The sequence below is a fragment of the Mastigoproctus giganteus genome, chromosome 5 (genome assembly GCF_048544385.1).
Source record: "Mastigoproctus giganteus isolate SK-2022 chromosome 5, ASM4854438v1, whole genome shotgun sequence".
In the NCBI taxonomy this organism is placed as follows: Eukaryota; Metazoa; Arthropoda; class Arachnida; order Uropygi; family Thelyphonidae; genus Mastigoproctus; species Mastigoproctus giganteus.
Genome location: NC_143579.1, coordinates 25832059 through 25850395, shown reverse-complemented (window position 1 = coordinate 25850395; position 18337 = coordinate 25832059). Strand labels below are relative to the sequence as shown.

The following is an 18337-nucleotide window of genomic DNA, read 5'->3' as shown; positions in this document are numbered from 1 at the left end:
ACACTTTCCATGTACTGCCACTACTGATTGTCAAGAAGTATTCCATTTTTTCTTGTTTTTTGCTTTCCCTCAACTAAACTTACCTTAACAAAAATGTCAGGTTAGTTTAGGAAAATGAGGATAAGTTACTAAAATTTTTATTTCTAATTTGCAGTTAAATAAAGCAATATGCTCATTGATTAGATGATGTTGCATGAAACTAACAAATGCTTTTGATATTTGCAATATATATATTTTTTTTTCCAAAAAGCTGCTTATGTACTCAACTGGAAACAAGAAATGGCTTTGTAACAAATAGCAAATTTTTCCCCAAGCAATAAAGTAAGCTATTCTAAACAGAAATCATTTTTATTAGACAGGATATCGTTGGTAATTTATACTTTCACCATATGTGCTTGATAGTACATTTCACCAAAATTATAATTTAAATTGTGTGCTTTAAATTATGTTAAATACTGAACAGTCATTAAATGCAGAAATATCTGCTACTTACACAGTTCACTTTAAGAACATGACACTTCATGAAGTTGCAGTAAAGTTTGTAAGACTAAGATATGAGTTTGAAATTGAATGTTCAGTCACAAAATTGAATGTTTGTTACAAAAACAAAAATTTTTGTTTTCATAAGACTGAAACTTGTAAATTGAGATTTCACTGTTTTATCAAAGTTGAGTCTACATGAAAAAATGGAGGTGTTTTTGGTAAGAAATGGAAGTTTTATTTTCTTTTAAAACTGCTAACATTAACAGAAACAAGGCCTTCTGAAGGCTACACCAGTCCAGAACATTTCTATTTTCAAGAAATTTTACATCATGTAAAATTCAGTCTACAACAATTATCTAAAATTCAGTTCTTTCCTTCCATTAATTAAAGCCTTATTCCATCTCATACCCTCATTACATTACAATTAAACCAAAACAGCCCTCTGGATTAAAAAAGTGTCATTGGTTATAAGGAAAGTAGTAAAAAATGGGAGTATTGGCTTCAGGTGGTATTTGAGAAGATGATTATTCCTTAGAACAAAGATAAAAATACCTCCTTTTCCCTACTAACAAAATTCCTGTATATCATTGACAATAACCCATGATCTGCTCTGGCAACCCATCTGCACTGCTCAGAAAATGTCATATCTGACTGCACAATTACTCCCAGATCTTTTTCATTTTCTACCACCCTAAGTGTAGTACCACCACAGTTGGTATGTTTCCCTGGGGTTACTTCAGGATCAAAATGACTGTGATAACTGAAAGGAAAATGGAGGAGAAATTATTGAAGAAGGACATAAAAAAGGCACCTGGGTTGGATGAAATCTATCCAATTATATTAAGGGAGGCAGCAAAGAAGGTAAGCAAACCCTTAGCCATAATTATGAGAGCATCCTTGGATTCAGGGGAGGTCCCTATGGACTGGAGATGTACAAATGTATCTCCAATTCATGTAATTACTCATGTTGCCATAAAAGGCAACATGAGTAATTACAAAGCAGTTAGCTTAATGTCTGTTCCAAGGAAAATAGTAGAATCACTGCACATTAAAATCCATTACACAGCATGGATTTTAAAGGGCAGTCTTGTCTATCTGATAGGTTACTATGATGCAAAAAAATAATTTTGACATCATATACTTGGATTTCAGGAAAGCTTTCAATACCGTTGCACATAAAAAGCTGCTGTTCAAACTGGAGCAATGTGATGTTAAAGGCAAGTTACTACTATGGTGAAAGGAATCTTAAGTGAAAGAAGACAAGAGTGGTTTTCAATGGGCACTGCTCTTCGTGGACTAATGTTATTAGTAGCATTCCCCAGTGTTCAGTGCTGGGCCCATTGTTGCTTTAAATATTTATCAATGATATTGATGAAGGTATATCAGGCTTAATGTCTAACTCTGCAGATGATACAAAGGTTGGCAGGGTGGTTAACGACATTCATCCAGGTGAAATACTACAACAAGATCTAAGAAAATTGGGTTGAAGGGCTGAGAAATGGCAGTTTAAGTTTAACATTTACAAATGCAAGATACAGCATACAGTAACCCCACAGTAACTTAAATGATAATACACTTAGGGTAGTAGAGAATTCAAAAGACCTGGGGTATAACAGTGCAGGCATGCTGACAGGACAGCTCATAGGGTTTTGTCAATGATATACAGAAACTTTGCAAGCAGGGATAAGGAGGTAATTATCCCTTTGTATAAGGCCATGGTTAAGCCGCATCTAGAGTATTGTACACAGATCTAGAGACCTCACTTTAGGAAGGATGTAGATCTGCTGGAACAGGTGCAGAGAAGGGTGCAAAAGGGTGCTCTTACCTAGAAAGGCTTCAGTTCTGCAAATTGCAATGGCTCAAGACTAGGCACTGGAACTGAGATCTGATTGAGGTGTTTAAAGCTTAGAATGGATTGATTAAGCTGAATGTTAATGGCATTCTTTCACTTCCACAGACTGCACACATTAGGGTGCATCAATTAAAGTTGAGGAAGGATGGCTGCAAGACAGATGTTCGGAAGTTTGCCTTCTGCTAGCGGGTGGTTGATTGTTGGAACAGGCTTCCATCTGTTGTTGTGAAAGCGGATGAGTTGAATTAATTCAAGGAATAAATAGACAAACTGGCAGTTACTGATCAGTGAACTGTGTAGGGTTTTTTTTTTTTTTTGGCTGATGCTATATAAGCTTGCATTCTTGCATCATTTACCATTACTACTACTACTAATGCAAAGCATAAATCCCAGAAATTTTATATTCATATGAGATGTGAATTATGTCCATGAATCATGATGGGAGATATAAAAATAAATGCAACTTCTCAATGCAAGTCTCTGGACAAGTTGGCCATGAGTAGTAAATGTTTAATCAAACCAGTGTATAATACTGTAATGAGCAGTAAATGTATAATCAAACCAGTGTACAGTAATGATTATATATGCCTTCAAACTCATCCACGGCAATAAGTAGCACAGATTCTATACCTTTTTTGTTCGGGGTTTTCATTTAAAAAAGAAAAAAATTAAATACAAATGAAAGGAAAAGCAAGCATATCATTTCAAAAAGGCAGTACCAGTTCTTCAATAATAAGGAAACTAGATTAAAAATAAATCTACAGACAATGATATTTTTATAACAATAGGTGAGTACTCCACTGATGATTCTGAATGCATAAAAGAGCACCACAATTAAATAAGTGGGCATCAATATGCAGTAAGATGTAAGGGAAAATATATAAGATAAATAACATTATAAGGTCAGCAATAAGATGTATGTTGAGAAGACACATCAAATTTTTTTATAAGATTGTGAAATGATATTAGTTTAAGGGCATTTCAAAATTAAGCTGCTGGACAGAATTGCCAATTTCAGTGAAATGTTCCAAACAAATCAATACTGTGTAGGAATTTATCTCAATTTTATGCAGGTTTTTATACGCTGTTCATTTTTTTTTTTTTTTTAATTAAAGAAAAAATATCATCACTATAAAAATATATACAGTATATATATATTTTTTTTAATATGTAATATATGGCAATGCTTAATCACTCTTGGATATTAGTTGCTATTTGTTAAAAAATTAACAAATACACATTATCAAAGGTAATTAAGACATTATCAAGATATCATCATGATTTTAATTTGCCAAAATGATAAGTGTTTGCCACATACAGCAAATAGCCTACATGACAAAAGAAAAATGACCATGAGAGACAATAAAGAAAGAACATACTAGAGCCCACTGCATTCCAGTGACAGAACTTGTTCTCTTCAAACCAGATTTCATTATTGTCCTGCTAAATCACATATTACCTTTCACTGTAAAATTTCATCTGTGCAAGAAGTGCAACACTGACAAGAATATGAAAATACATTGATTGTATTGTCTAGAGCTGTGGAACACAAACTGTAATTCATGAGGACTGTGAGAAAGTGGACTTTCTGCTCAATATGTGAAGCATTAGCATTAGTAGAGGCATTTGATGCAAGAAAGCAAGCTTATGCAGCATCAGCCAAAAAAAAAAAAAAAAAAAACTTCCACTTCACCCCTCCGTTCGTTCGAAATACCTGTCCAGCTGAGCCTTAAATTTATTTAGGCTATCAACCTCCACAACAAGTGATGGAAGTCCGCTCCACCAACCAACCACCCGCTGGCTAAAGGCAAATTTCCGCACGTCTATCCTATATCTGTCTTTCCTCAATTTGAATTCATGCCCTCTCAGGTGATTATTCTGAGCTAGAGGAAGAATCCCATCAGAATTGAGCATGCTCAAACCATTCAAGGCTTTATACACCTCTATCAGATCGCCTCGCTGGTGCCTAGTCTCCAGATACTGTAATTTGCAAAACTTAAGCCTTTCTTCGTAAGAGCACCCCTTTGTTCCATTCACTAATCTTGTTGCCCTTCTCTGTACTCGTTCCAGCAGCTCTACATCCTTCTTGAAATGAGGCCTCCAGACCTGTATACAGTACTCTAGGTGTGGCCTGACCATTGCCTTATACAAGGGAATAATCACCTCCTTATCCCTGCTGGAAAAATTCCTGTATATCATTGACAATACTCCATGAGCTACTCTTGCAGCCCGTCTGCACTGCTCAGAGAACTTCATATCTGCCTGCACAACCACCCCCAAGTCCCTTTCATTCTCTACCACTGTCAGTGTAGTACTACAGAGTTGATATGTTGCTCTGGGGTTGCTGTTTCCCATGTGTAGTACTTTACATTTGTCAATGTTAAACTTCATTTGCCACCTCTCAGCCCATCTGCTCAAACTTTCCAGATCCTGTTGCAGCAGCATAGTGTCAGTAGTGTCCTTGACAACCCTGCCAACCTTTGTATCGTCTGCAAACTTGGACATTAAGCTTGATATACCATCATCAATATCATTTATAAATACAGAAAACAATAATGGACCCAACACTGAGCCCTGAGGGACTCCACTAATAACATTAGTCCACGATGAGCAGTGTCCATTGATTACCACTCTCTGTCTTCTCCCCCTCAACCACCCCTTTATCCATAGCAGCAATTTGCCTCCAATGTCACACTGCTCCAATTTGTGTAGCAGTCTTCCATGTGCAACAGTATCAAAAGCCTTTCTAAGATCCAAGTATATAATATCAAAGCTATTCCCTGCATCCAGTTCTTTTGTGACTGCATCATAGTATCCAATCAAATTGGTCAGGCAGGACTTCCCCTTAACAAAACCATGCTGTGTCCGAGCTATAACTGAAGTCTTGTCTAAATGATCCTGCAGTGCTTCTTTAACCAGTGCCTCCATTAATTTTCCTGGAACAGAAGTTAAGCTCACAGGTCTATAATTACTTGTGTCAGCCTTTGCTCCTCCTTTGTGAATTGGGGTCACATTTGCACATTTCCAGTCTATGGGTACCTCCCCTGAGTCCAAGGAAGCTCTCATAATTATGGCTAAGGGTTTGCTTACTTCCTTTGCTGCCTCCTTTAATATAACTGGATAGATCCCTTCCACTCCGGGTGCCTTTCTTGTGTCTATCTTCAACAACCTCTCCTCCACCTTACTCTCAGTTATTTCAAGATTCTGTAGCTTACTGCTAGAGTTGAATACACCTTTGGCATTCCCCTCGCTGAATAACTCCTCATGTGTGAATGTCGATGCAAAATATTCATTTAGTTTGTTAGCTACCTGAGCAGGATCATCAACAGTTGACCCATCAATATCAAGTGGACCAATCTGATTCATCCCCTTCCTTCTAGAGTTTACATAAGTAAAGAACTCTTTGCTGTTTTTCTTTGCATCCCTTGCCAAGGATTTCTCGTAATTTGCCTTCGCCTGCCTAACCTCCTTTGTAACTTGGTTGCATATCAACTTGTATCTATCATATCACTCACTGGCTGCAATAGTGGCATAACTAAAAATTCGTAGTTCTGAGACAATCAACAAGAAAAATTTGACTTTTATAATCAGTTTTTTTAGAATTGAAGAAATTATGTGATTGTTCTAATGTATATTGGGATTCATCTCATCATAACCAGTGGTACTCAAAATAAGGCTGGTTTGATCAACATTCCCTTATGGGTAATCAAGATTTCAAAAATTTAACCCCCACTTTCGAGTTGTGCCACTATTGCACAACAATCACTCAAAATTTGTGACTTGAGTCTCTGAAATATCGAAGGTAATTAGGATAAAGAACAAAACAAAAAATTAAACAAGAACTTCATTTACATTCATAAACTCAGGAACATGTATGAACTACATTTTAATCTTCGAGAACATAATTGTGGAAAAGCATAAATAACAATACGTTTAGTACGAAATTATTGGTATAAAAACAAGCAAAAAATTTAAATAATTTAGCCATTCTTAGAAAAATTTAATCCTTCAGTAAATCAACTTTTAGACTGTTATAAAAACACTTAAGAGACACAAAACAAAAACAAACTATTTTGATTACAATATTGGCTCAACTAAAATTATGCCAACTGATATTATCAGCAAGAAGGTTATATTACGCTGCAATACTGGCACAACTCAAAAAGGGGTCACTGTTGCACACCGAATGCACTCCATTCAGTTCCAAGGTCAGGGGGAAACGGAAGAAGTGCCACTGTTGATGCTTCTTGATGCAGTAAAAACTGAAATGGCATAACGACACTTGTGCCAATTAGCAGAGAAATATTGAACTCACTTTGTACATTGTATTGCATAAATACAGAATCCACAATCCAAACCTCATTAGTTGTAATAACTGAAAAATTAAGAAATTTGAGTTGTGCCACAATTGTAGCCAGTGAGTGATATATAAGTTACATAGCAAAAAAGATTTGTGCATGTCACACTAGTTCTGAAAGGAAAATTGTTGAAATTTTTTTCTCCTGAAAAACATTTCAACAATTTTTTTACTGAAAGCCAAGGTAAGTGATTATATAATGAGCAGACTGCATATGAGCAAATTTTTAATTTTTAAATCGACATAGTTTGAAATACTGAAGAGCAATTTTTGGAGGTGAATTAGATATATTTTTGTTATTCAATCAATTTTATTACTGAGAACAAAAAAACAAAATGATATTGTAATTTATGGACCTGAAGTAAAGCTAATAATTAAAAGGAGTCTGTGGCCTAAAATGTTTGTGTAAAACTGGTCAAGAAAATGTCCAACACCACACCATGAAAATCAACCTCACATCATTGGTCTGTATGGAAACATTTTCCTGGCTGTTACCAGACTCGGTTTATTGTATCATACTGAAAGTGTGTATCTTGTCGTTGTTGTTTTGGTTTTTAGGATGTCTGTTTGTTATTTGGTTTTTAGGAGCATTAGCAACTAAAGTCATGTTGTTCCGGGAATATGCGGTGGTCATTCCCTTGACCTTTCCGCATCCTCCATATTTGGTTGGTTTTTAGGAGCATTAGCAACTAAGGCCATATTACTCCAGGGATATGCGGTGGTCATTCCCTGACCTTTCTGCATCCTCCGTATTTGGTGGTCACGGGCTCGAACCCTGGTCTAATCAAGAAGCATGTGCTATGCACTGCTGCTCCTGCCCACCTGGCTACAGAGGCGCTTGCGTGTATCTTGTGATTCATCACTTTTGGAGAATGCATTTCCACTAGTCCAGGAGTTCCCAACCTTCTTTGACAGGCAAACCCCTTTCAACGTAATATTTTTCATCGCAAACCCCTTTCAATATAATATTTTTAATGTGAAACACTAAGCCTATATTCTCTGAAATCGTATAATTTTTCTGAATTTTTTTATAAAATATTTCCAGTACTACGTTTTTATAAGCGGCATTGCATAGTAATAAAAACTATTATTAAGTATTATTTATACTTTGTAAAGCAGTTATTATTCAGTCTAATCTAGTCCAAACTAGATTTCCAACTGGCTAAGAGTAGAAAACTTGCTTCTTGCCCAAATGGTAGCCAAGCATTCTGGTCTCTTGCCAAAGCTATTTGGCCGCAAATTTTTGCCAATCTATGTTCCCACCTCTGTCAAAACCAGATGGTTGTGTTGCCACATCAGCCAAAGATAAAACTGACCTGCTAGCATCCTATTTTTCTTCCAACTCGTGTATTAATAATCTTGGAAAATCACCTCAAACCATTCCCAGTACACTCCATTCGATGCCTCCTGTAGTCTTCAGTCAAAAGGATGTCAGAAAGATTTTGATGAATCTGATGCTAAAAAAGCTCCAGGTCCTGATGATATTTCTCCACTTGTTCTCTAAACCTGTGCCTCTGAACTTACTCCTGTTTTTGTGTCGTCTTTTTTCACTTTCTTATTCCAAAGGTGTTTTTCCTTCTTGGAAAATTGCTCATATCCAGCCAGTTCCTAAAAAGGGTAAAAAATCCCTTCAATCCAATTATCATCCCATTGCAATTATTTCTGCTCTTTCCAAAGTAATGGAAAAATCAATTAAGCACCACCTCTTAAACTCTCTGGAAATCTTTCATCTGATCAACCATCGTCAGTATGGATTCCATCAGTGTCATTCCACTTGTGATATTCTGGCTATGTTAATCATCTATGGACAAATTCAATGCAAAAATTTGGCGAAATTCAAGCCATTGCTCTTGACTTAAAGGCTTTTAATCATGTTTGGCATAAAGGTCTTCTAAATAAGCTTCCATCCTATGGTTTTACACTGTTCTTTGTAATTGGGTATCTAGTTTTCTCTCTGACTGCTCGCTGCGGTTGATGGCAGAAAGCTCTCTGTCTTCTCCACTAATGCTAGTGTTCCCCAACATCCAGTTCTTTCTCCCACTCTTTTCCTCTTGTATATATTAATGACCTTCTTCAATTGATTGGACATCCTATCCACAGTTTTTCTGATGATAGCACATTGCATTCCACCTTCCCGTTTGAGAAACCTTGCCCTGTTTAAACAGCTTCAACTTCTCAAATATCCACTACCAAATATTTAAATAACAACCTCCAGGTAATTTTCCAGTGGGGCAAAGATAGTTAATTTCAATCCTTACAAAACTCAGTCCTCTGTTATATCTTGCAAAAAGAATTCTTCTGCTCCTTGTTCCGGGTAAAATAATGGAGTCACTGGTTAAAGATGCATTGCAGGATCATCTAGACAAGACTGCAGCAATAATTCAGACACAGCATGGGTTTGTTAAGAGAAAGTCTTGTCTGACAAATTTGATAGGATATTATGATGTAGTTACAAAGGAACTGGATGCAAAAAATAATTTTGATATCATATTTGGATTTCACAAAAGCTTTTGACACTGTTGCGCATGGAAGACAAATTGGAGCAGAATGGTATTAAGGGTAAGTTGCTACAATAGATAAAAGGATGGTTAAGTGGGAGAAGACAGAGGGTGGTAATCAATGGGTGCTGCTCTACATGGACTAATGTAATTAGTGGAGTCCCACAGGGTTCGGTGTTGGGTCCACTGTTGTTTTGTATATTTATCAATGATATTGATGAAGGTATATCAGGCTTAATGTCGAAGTTTGCAGATGATACAAAGGTTGGCAGAGTTGTTAATGACAGTAATGGCAGTGTGCTACTGCAACAGGATCTAGATAATTTGGGCAGATGGGCTAAGAAGTGGCAACTGAAGTTTAACCTTAACAAATGCAAAGTACTGCATATGGGTAGAAGTAACCCCAGAGAAACGTACCAACTGTGTGGTACTACACTTAAGGTGGTAGAAAATGAAAAAGACCTGGGAGTAATTGTGCAGTCAGATATGAAGTTTTCTGAGCAATGCAGACAGGCTGCCAGGTCATGGGGTTTTGTCAATGATATATAGGAATTTTGCTAGCAGGGAAAAGGAGGTGATTGTCCCTCTGTATAAGGCAATGGTCAGGCCACGCCTTGAGTACTACATACAGGTCTGGGGGTCTCATTTTAGGAAGGATGTAGATTTGCTTCAGCATGTACAGAGAAGGGCAACAAGATTGGTGAGGGGAATGAAGGGATCCTCTTACCAAGAGAGGCTTAAGTTCTGCAAATTGCAGTGGCTGGAGACTAGGCACCTGCGTGGTGATCTGATTGAGGTGTATAAGGCCTTGAATGGGTTGAGCACGCTGAATTCTGATGGGATCCTTCCACTTGTTCAGATTACAAACCTAAGGGGGCATAAATTCAAATTAAGAACGGACAGATGTAGAATAGATGTGTGGAAATTTGCCTTTAGCCAGCGGGTGGTTAATTGCTGGAACAAACCTCCATCTGTCATGGAAGTTGATAGGTTGAATAAATTTAAGGAGGAACTGGACAGGCATTTGGAGAGAACGGTGTGATTTTTTTTTTTTTTTGGCTGATGCTGCATAAAGTTACAAGTGGTAGATGACTTTCATCAACCGGTGAAATACCACCACTTTGCTTATTGGAGGCTTGAAGTGGTGAAACCCATGTTTAGTCTCTAGAGCAAAGTTTCTGGCATCTCCCTCTCCCCATATTTCTCCTTCAACCCATGCACGGTACTAAGTACTATAGGTTTTGATACCTTTCGTGTTTGGGGTTTTCATAAAAAAAAAAAAAAAAAAAAAGCTCATACATTTGCTTTCTTGCATCACATGCCACTACTACTACTTACTTCTAATCTCTCTTGGCATAAAGCACATTACAAATATTGCATTCTCTGCATTTAAAAAACTGGGTTTTCGCTTTTGCTCTCGGCGTTACTTATCTTCCAAATAGTTGTTGACTCTATAGAAATCGAAAATTCAGCCTACCATGTATTATTGTTCCCACATCTGGAGCATTACCTCTAAAATGATATTTATGTCTGTCCCTCCAGCCTTCCGTCTCTCCCCCTCTTGGCACCTCCATAGCCAGGTGGGCAGGAGCAGCAGTACATAGCACACTGCTTCTTGATTAGACTAGGATTTGAGCCCGTGACCACCGAATACAGAGGATGCAGAAAGGTCAGGGAATGACCACTGTATATCAATGACCCTGAGCAATATGGCCTTAGTTGCTAATACTCCTAAAAACCAAATAACAAACAACCCCCCCCCCCACATTCTAACTAAACCAATGTACACCCGAAACTTAATGTTGCACAATTTAGCCAAAGCCAAAAAATTTAATCTCATCTTTGCTTAAATTCCATTTCGGCATTTTCTGACTTCCAGCGTTAAGCCCCCTCCCCCCCCCTTTTTTTTTTATGCCCTTGCTACTGAAATCTTTGGAAACTAGGTGGCAGGGCCTGCCAGAGTACCAAAATAATCTATCTACTGGGTGTACCTGACCTGCCTCATCATGGCTAAGTGTGGACCCCACTAGGGACCCGACGGCTAAATGGTCAGAGAAACAACAGAACATAATACTACACGGCATAACCAATCCCACACACTTTTAAATCTCTGGCCTCCACAGAGTACTGTGCTTCATGAACAGAGCACAAAACACAGAGATTGGGGAAAATCCTTGGTGCCGATAGACAGCTAACACACATTACACTTTATCCCCAAAACCTCTCTCAGGCTTCTAGATGCCCTTCAAAAGAGGGCAGTTAGGTTAATTAAGGTCTCATCTCTGATAGAGTCTCTCCACTCTCTGTCTCATAGAGTTCTGTTTCTGCTGCATGCCTTTTCTATGGATACTGGGTGTACCTGACCATGGATACTGTTCTTCTGAATTGGCTTCTATAAATCCCACTCTCTCTTTCAAAGCAGTCCAAACACGTCACAACCAGTCAACATCCATTGCTGAAAACTACAATCTACAGAAATTGAAGTCTAATGTCAACAAGTATCTTTCATCTATTTAACCCATGCACGGTATGAAGTACTATAAGTGCTAAAAAAAAAAACAACCTATACATAACAATGGTCCTTGAAAATGAAAAAAAAATTTTTGGAAAACATTTATTTAACATGATATACTATAAAATAGTAAACTAATTATAAGGAATTGTGGGAGGTGTGATTTCTTTCTTTGGTAATTCTTTATTTTTCATTTAATTTTATTTTACTTTATTGTTTATTATTAGTTATATTTTGTAGTTTACAATAATATACCTATGTAAATCTAAGCAGATGCCATTACTGAATTTTTAGTGCAAACCCCACCTCCCTGGTTGGGAACTGCTGCACTAGTCCAACATCCAGTTGCTGTGAGTATGGCTCAAATGTAATTGGGCACTAAATTTTTGAGAATGGTTTGTATACTGTAACTAATCTCTAAAACCCATCCTAATCATGCAAACTGTCTCTCCAGCAGGAGATATCACTGCACTGTAGTAAAGATTTTGTCTGCCAGCACATCTGAACGTTTTGAGGACTCTTTCTGTCAATAAAAAAACACAATCAGCCACTTCATGAATCAACTTTCATGTACCCTTTCAGCTTTTACTCCTGCATGATGTTCCATGGTAACAGTCTCCAAAGTTACAACACAATTTAATCCTCCAATGTCACGTTTCTGTGAACATGCCACATACTCCATCTTATAATTATTACATGAAATGTGTAACAAAAGATTTGGATTTGAAATATAATTATAAGATCACTTGTAAGAAAACAACAGATGAAGTTAGACAGGTAAAATCTAAGTAAATCACTACAAGACAATTTGTCTTTATATAAATAACAAGAGGAAAAGAGTAAACCAGCTAAGATTTTTGATATCATATACTTTGATTTCAGGAAAGCTTTTGGGCAGGGTTGTTAATGACAGTAACGGCAGTGTGCTACTGCAACAGGATCTAGAAACTTTTGGCAAATGGGCTGAGAATTGGTAACTGAAGTTTAACCTTGACAAATGCAAAGTACTGCATTTGGGTAAAAGTAACCCCAGAGAAATGTACCAACTGTGCGTACTGTTACCAACTGAGACTGTTTCTATACTTAAAGTGGCAGAAAATGAAAAAGACCTGGGAGTAACTGTGCAGTCAGATATGAAGTTTTCTCAGCAATGCAGACAGGCTGCCAGGGCAGGTCATGGGGTTTTGCCAATGATATATATAGGAATTTTGTTGGCAGCAAAAAGGAGGTGATTGTCCTTCTGTATAAGGCAATGGTCAGGCCACACCTTGAGTACTCCATACAGGTCTGGAGCCTCATTTTAGGAAGGATGTAGATTTGCTTGAGCATGTACAGAGAAGGGCAATAAGATCAGTGAGGGGAATGAAGGGATCCTCTTACCAAGAGAGGCTTAAGTTCTGAAAATTGCAGCAGCTGGAGACTAAGCACCTGCGAGGTAATCTGATTGAGGTGTATAAGCCCTTGAATGGGTTGAGCATGCTGAATTCTGATGGGATTCTTCCACTTGTTCAGATTAAGAATCTAAGAGGGCATAAATTCAAATTGATGTAGAATAGATATGCGGAAATTTGTCTTTAGCCAGTGGGCGGTTAATTGCTGGAACAAACTTCCATCTGTCATTGCGGAAGTTGATAGGTTAAATAAATTTAAGGAGGAACTGGACAAGCATTTAGAGGGATTTGTTCTGTAATTTTTTTTTTGGCTGATGCTGCATAAGCTCATACACTTGCTTTCTTGCATCAGATGCCACTACTACTAGATCTGCAAAATGGAAACTAGAATCATGGATGATCCAACAAATATGACTAGTGAGGAAAACGGAAATTCTATATTGACATTCACAGTAAAAAATACCTTTTAGGTAGTTCATTAGTGTAGCTCTGAGCAGCACATGATAAGTGATATTCATACTACAGAGAGTCTAACAGAATAACTACAGAGGTGCTGGAAAACGGGTGAGGCCCCATTAACTGATGGCAATTACAGTCATACTGTAGGAGGTTATACATATAACAAATTATATTGGGAATCAGACTGTTAGATAAGAAGAGAAACACGTGGATTAGGCAGCAAACTCAAGTAAAGGACATTCTTATCAAAACTAAAGAATTAAAATGGTCCTGGGCAGGAAACACAGCTCGAAGACATGATGACAGGGGGACTAAGAAAATAATAGAATGGTACCCAAGAGGAGCTAGAAGAAAACCTGGAAGACAAAGGCAGAGATGGATAGATGAAATTCATGAGTTTGTGGGTAGTAAATGGATGGCCAGTGCTCAAAACAGAAGGAACTGGAAAGTTTCTGGAGAGGCCTTCATCCTGCAGTGGACTGAAAATGGCTGATGATGATGATGATAACCGTAGGAGGTTGTGACCTGGTTTCTTCCGTCAGATTATGAGATCTCTGCTAGAATCAGTGGTAATCACTTTGAATTGGAGAAGGGTCAACATCTTGCCAATCCACAAAAGGAGGAAAGCTAAAAATTTGATGGGTAATTGCAAATTGGTCAATTTGACTTCAGCTGTAAGGAAAGTTATGGAATCTACATTAAGGGTGCATTAGCAATTAACATAAAAGACCACTGTGAGAGGTCTCACAAATAAATGGATAAAACAGAATTTTAAAGAGAAAATCTTGCTGACCAATCCAATAAACTACTATGTGGTTACAGAGGATGAGAGAAACAATTTTGACATTACATATACTTAGACATCAGTAAAGCATTTTTATATAATACCACATAAATTTGCTGTACAAGCTGGAATGTATCAAGACTAAAAGCAAGACCTTAAGGTAGATTGAAGGAGGGCTGAGAGCCTAGACAGAGAGGGTTGTTATTGAATTTTATTAGATTATATCAATGGGGAATAAAGAGTATAATGTTGAATTATAAAGATGATATGAAGGCCAAAATATGTGGTTAATGATACAAGTCAAGCGGAGCTCCTCCAAAATGATTTGGGCAAGTTTCATGACAGTCAGTGAAACAGGAATAAGCTAGCATGCATAAAGACAACCACAAGGTGAAAACAGGTGACCAAGAAGGTACACAGTACCTCTTCAATGACTTACTGTACCTTTACATGTAGGTAGAAGGAGGCTATAATCCAATTATATAAGTTAATAGCGAGACAACATTTAAAATATGTTCAGATGCAAATGCTGCACCTAAAGAAAGGCACCAGATTATTAGAAAATGCCCAAAAATTGACAGTTCATCTGGTCGAAATAGCAAAAGGACATCAACATGAAGAAACACTATGAAGATATGGTTGGGTTACACAACTTTTGGGTTATTCCTTCTAGTGGCATCAATGAAAATGGACATAGGTTGTATAGACAATTTTTTGGTCAATTCAAGCAAAAGCCTGGCTTCCTTAAATCTTTGGCCTGTAATAACACTATAATGCACTCTACATTATTAGAATAGCTAATATGTTATAAATCATATGATCATCCGATGCTGTCCCAATTTGTTAACCTAGCATGTGTGTATGTATGTGTGTGTACACACACATTATATATAAAAGTTGTAAAAGTTGTGTATGTGCAACCTTTCTGAGTAGCCTAACTCTGCTTCTGGGATGTGTCAGGAAATTAAATCTTAAGTGATCAAGGGGTACCATTCATTTGCTGAGACACAAACCTGAATTTGGATAGTAAGAGATCATCTTTATACTTGTGGGCACGTTTCTCTAGAAAAATTGACATGGGGATGGGCATTTTTACATCCCTACTTCAGGATCTAGGATTCAATGAAAGTGAAGCATGGAAAAATGCCCATCCCCATGTCAGTTTTTCCTAGAAAAAAATGCCCACAAGTGTGTTTGCATGCTTGTGGCAGGCAGCACCACAGCCACAAAACATTCCAATCAACCAATATATTACTGAACTCCATTTTCTCAAATCATTCTTTCTGAAACTATATTATTTAATTAATTATTTCTTCATAAATCACTAAATTCATCTTTGTTTTTATGCTTTCTTTCACCCTCCCCAATGTTTAAATTTCCACTGGCACTGGACAGATTCTAGAGAACTGACCTAAATCAAAGCTGGCTAATAAAGAGTTGAAGTATGAGGGGGGGGCTCATGTCATCAAAAATTAGGCTCCATCAGCAACCAATCCAAACAATTTCTTCAGTCAGACATATTTCACTCAAATGTTTCAATAAAAATAGCTGACCTGTAATGTCCTTATTATTAGCATATGGAAGTATCTGAAATAATTGCCTACAATCCCCCCCCCAACTCCAGTACAACAAAAACAGAAAAAAAAAAAAACTTGAATAGTTCAATTCCCCTAATACTACCAATTAAAAAACAATTAACATTTTTCAGTTCCCACCATTTCAAAATGCAAAAAACTGCTCATCTCTATAAATTCCTTTTCTTTAAATTTTGCCTATTTTAAACTTCTAATAAACATATACATATTGTACATGTAATTAAACCATTTTACCTAGTTGCAAATTTAAACTGATTGATATATTGAAAGCTTCATGGCCTCATTAAAATATTACAAGTCTTTGCATCTACTTTTCTCAGTAGCCTTAGCAAACCAAAATTTAAATTTAAAAAAAAAAATTATGTAAATAAGTTCTTTATATATCTTTTTTATTCTGTTTATCCTGAAGGGCACTGACCACTCATGCACTACAAATGAAACACTTCTCTACTCAGAACTGTATTGTCCTTTATTTATAATACTATATTAACACCTTTAGATTTCACATTTAGGATACTAAATCAACATCAGTAATAAATTAAATAGTTACTACAGGACAATCACAATTCAGACACAAATATAAGATAGAGTAAAATAAAAATATTTGAAGAGTTTCTTGGTATGCTGAAGTGAGGCCATTATAAAAGTGGCCTCCAAATAATAAACGAAGCCATTCTAGCAAAAAAATAAAATGTGTATACAATGTGCATGTGTATAAACAAAGAAATGGCTTCTTCTGGAGTTACTGGAAAGGTTTTCAGTAGTCAAAAGTGGAAAACTTATTCTTTTTTTTTTTTTTTTTACTGCTAAACATTATAAAACTTGCCAAATACTGCAAAAGGTCAGATTTGATCATATTTATTTCTTATATTTAGTGCCATATGAATCACCAATACTGTGATTATACCACTGATGAGGAATATATGTGAAAGAAGTCTATAAAAAATTTCAAATGTTCAGGAAATGGGGAAGTAGTTCCATGAAACAGTAAAGTTCTTCCTTTAATAACTCATACGTAACAATAAAGTGTTTTGATTATAATGTACAAAAGGCCAATATCATCCATGTCAGCTTTTGTGTAATCTGCTCTATATCATAATTATTGTGTGTATATATATGAGAATGAGTGAGAATTATATAATCAATGAAACAAATATAACAATTAACTTCAAAAAATATATATACTTACAATTTGGAATTCTTGTAAACAATTGGTCATATACAAAGGTGTACTATCATATGGACATGTTGTCATCTGTGATGAGTGGCCACGATAATAAGATTAGCTGATATATGTAAACAAAGTGCTGTACTAACTTACCAAGTCTTAATTCTCCAAAGTTCCCACATCCAATTTTCTTTCCAACTTTGAAATTCGGTCCAACCATCAATACTCCAGTTGCACTTGAGCTAGGTTGTCTACCTTGGTGCATAGCTCTGGGTCCTCCGGTAGTTTTGGACATTCTCCGGGTTGCCTCTTCGCGCGATTCCCTTGGATCACGCTTCTGCATATCTGCAGCCTAATCATACACTCCTGTTTCTTAGCAAAACTTCAGAATATTTTGCTTGTACTGTTGGTGAAGTAACTACTTCGGGCTACTTTGATAAGTAGAGATAAGATGTATCTATTAGGTAATATGGCGCTGCATCTAGCTTCTGGACTACACATAGGGCTCACACTTATAAATTTATTAATAAAAATGTAATTACTACCTAAATATACTCTTGGAGTGCTACATAAGTCCTCTTATACACCACATCTCGTTAAAATCCACTCGTATAATCCATACTGGTTATATGAATATGTCCGCCTTTAGTACCTGCAACCTCTGCACGATGCCAAACGTTAGCACATCACATCTCAACAAGTTAACATTTAAAGAACAAAGCACACACACACGAACACACTCTCACATACACACATACAGAATGGCACAGGCCCCAACTCGTCGTAGCAAACTATCCCACAAATCCTCTTCCTGTTACTCTCTGAAGTGGGCTAGTCAAGACCCAGAATGCCATGAAATTAAATGAAGGGAAAAACAACACCGAAAATGGAATATATCGAATTCAAAATTATAAACACGTTATATTTCGGTATAAAAGAAATTTTAAAAGAAAAAAATCAACCAATAAATTAAAATATTAATTTAAAAATTTTATCAGCCCTTATAAGGAACGACATCTTACAGAAACGTTAATTGATCAAATGTAATTTTAAATGAATTAATCGATAGTCCGTTTATTCTCTCTTTTACTATATTCATAATTATAATATTATTCGTTGTAACGCAAATGAGACATTTTTTTTGTGAATTCTTTGAGGTTATTGTATGTAGGTTATTATACATCGCATAATATTAGCTAACTCCGCAGATAACTAGCGTACAATCTGATTCTGTACAT

General features: G+C 36.6%; 1 protein-coding gene across 12 annotated transcripts in view; it reads right to left on the bottom strand.

Moving 5' to 3' along the window:
- Positions 1 to 17921, bottom strand: part of gish (casein kinase I gish) — a 220753-nt gene extending 202832 nt beyond the window's left edge. For 9 of the 12 annotated variants that reach the window (XM_090373936.1, XM_090373935.1, XM_090373940.1 and 6 more), the window contains exon 1: positions 17253 to 17921. In XM_090373936.1, the coding sequence (XP_090230062.1) occupies positions 17253 to 17442 (190 nt within the window). In that variant the 5' untranslated portion in view covers positions 17443 to 17921. Of the gene's footprint in view, positions 1 to 17120; positions 17181 to 17252 lie in introns of those variants that run through there. The other 3 variants (XM_090373946.1, XM_090373947.1, XM_090373945.1) reach the window with 2 other exon arrangements.
- Positions 17922 to 18337: the final 416 nt, after the last annotated feature.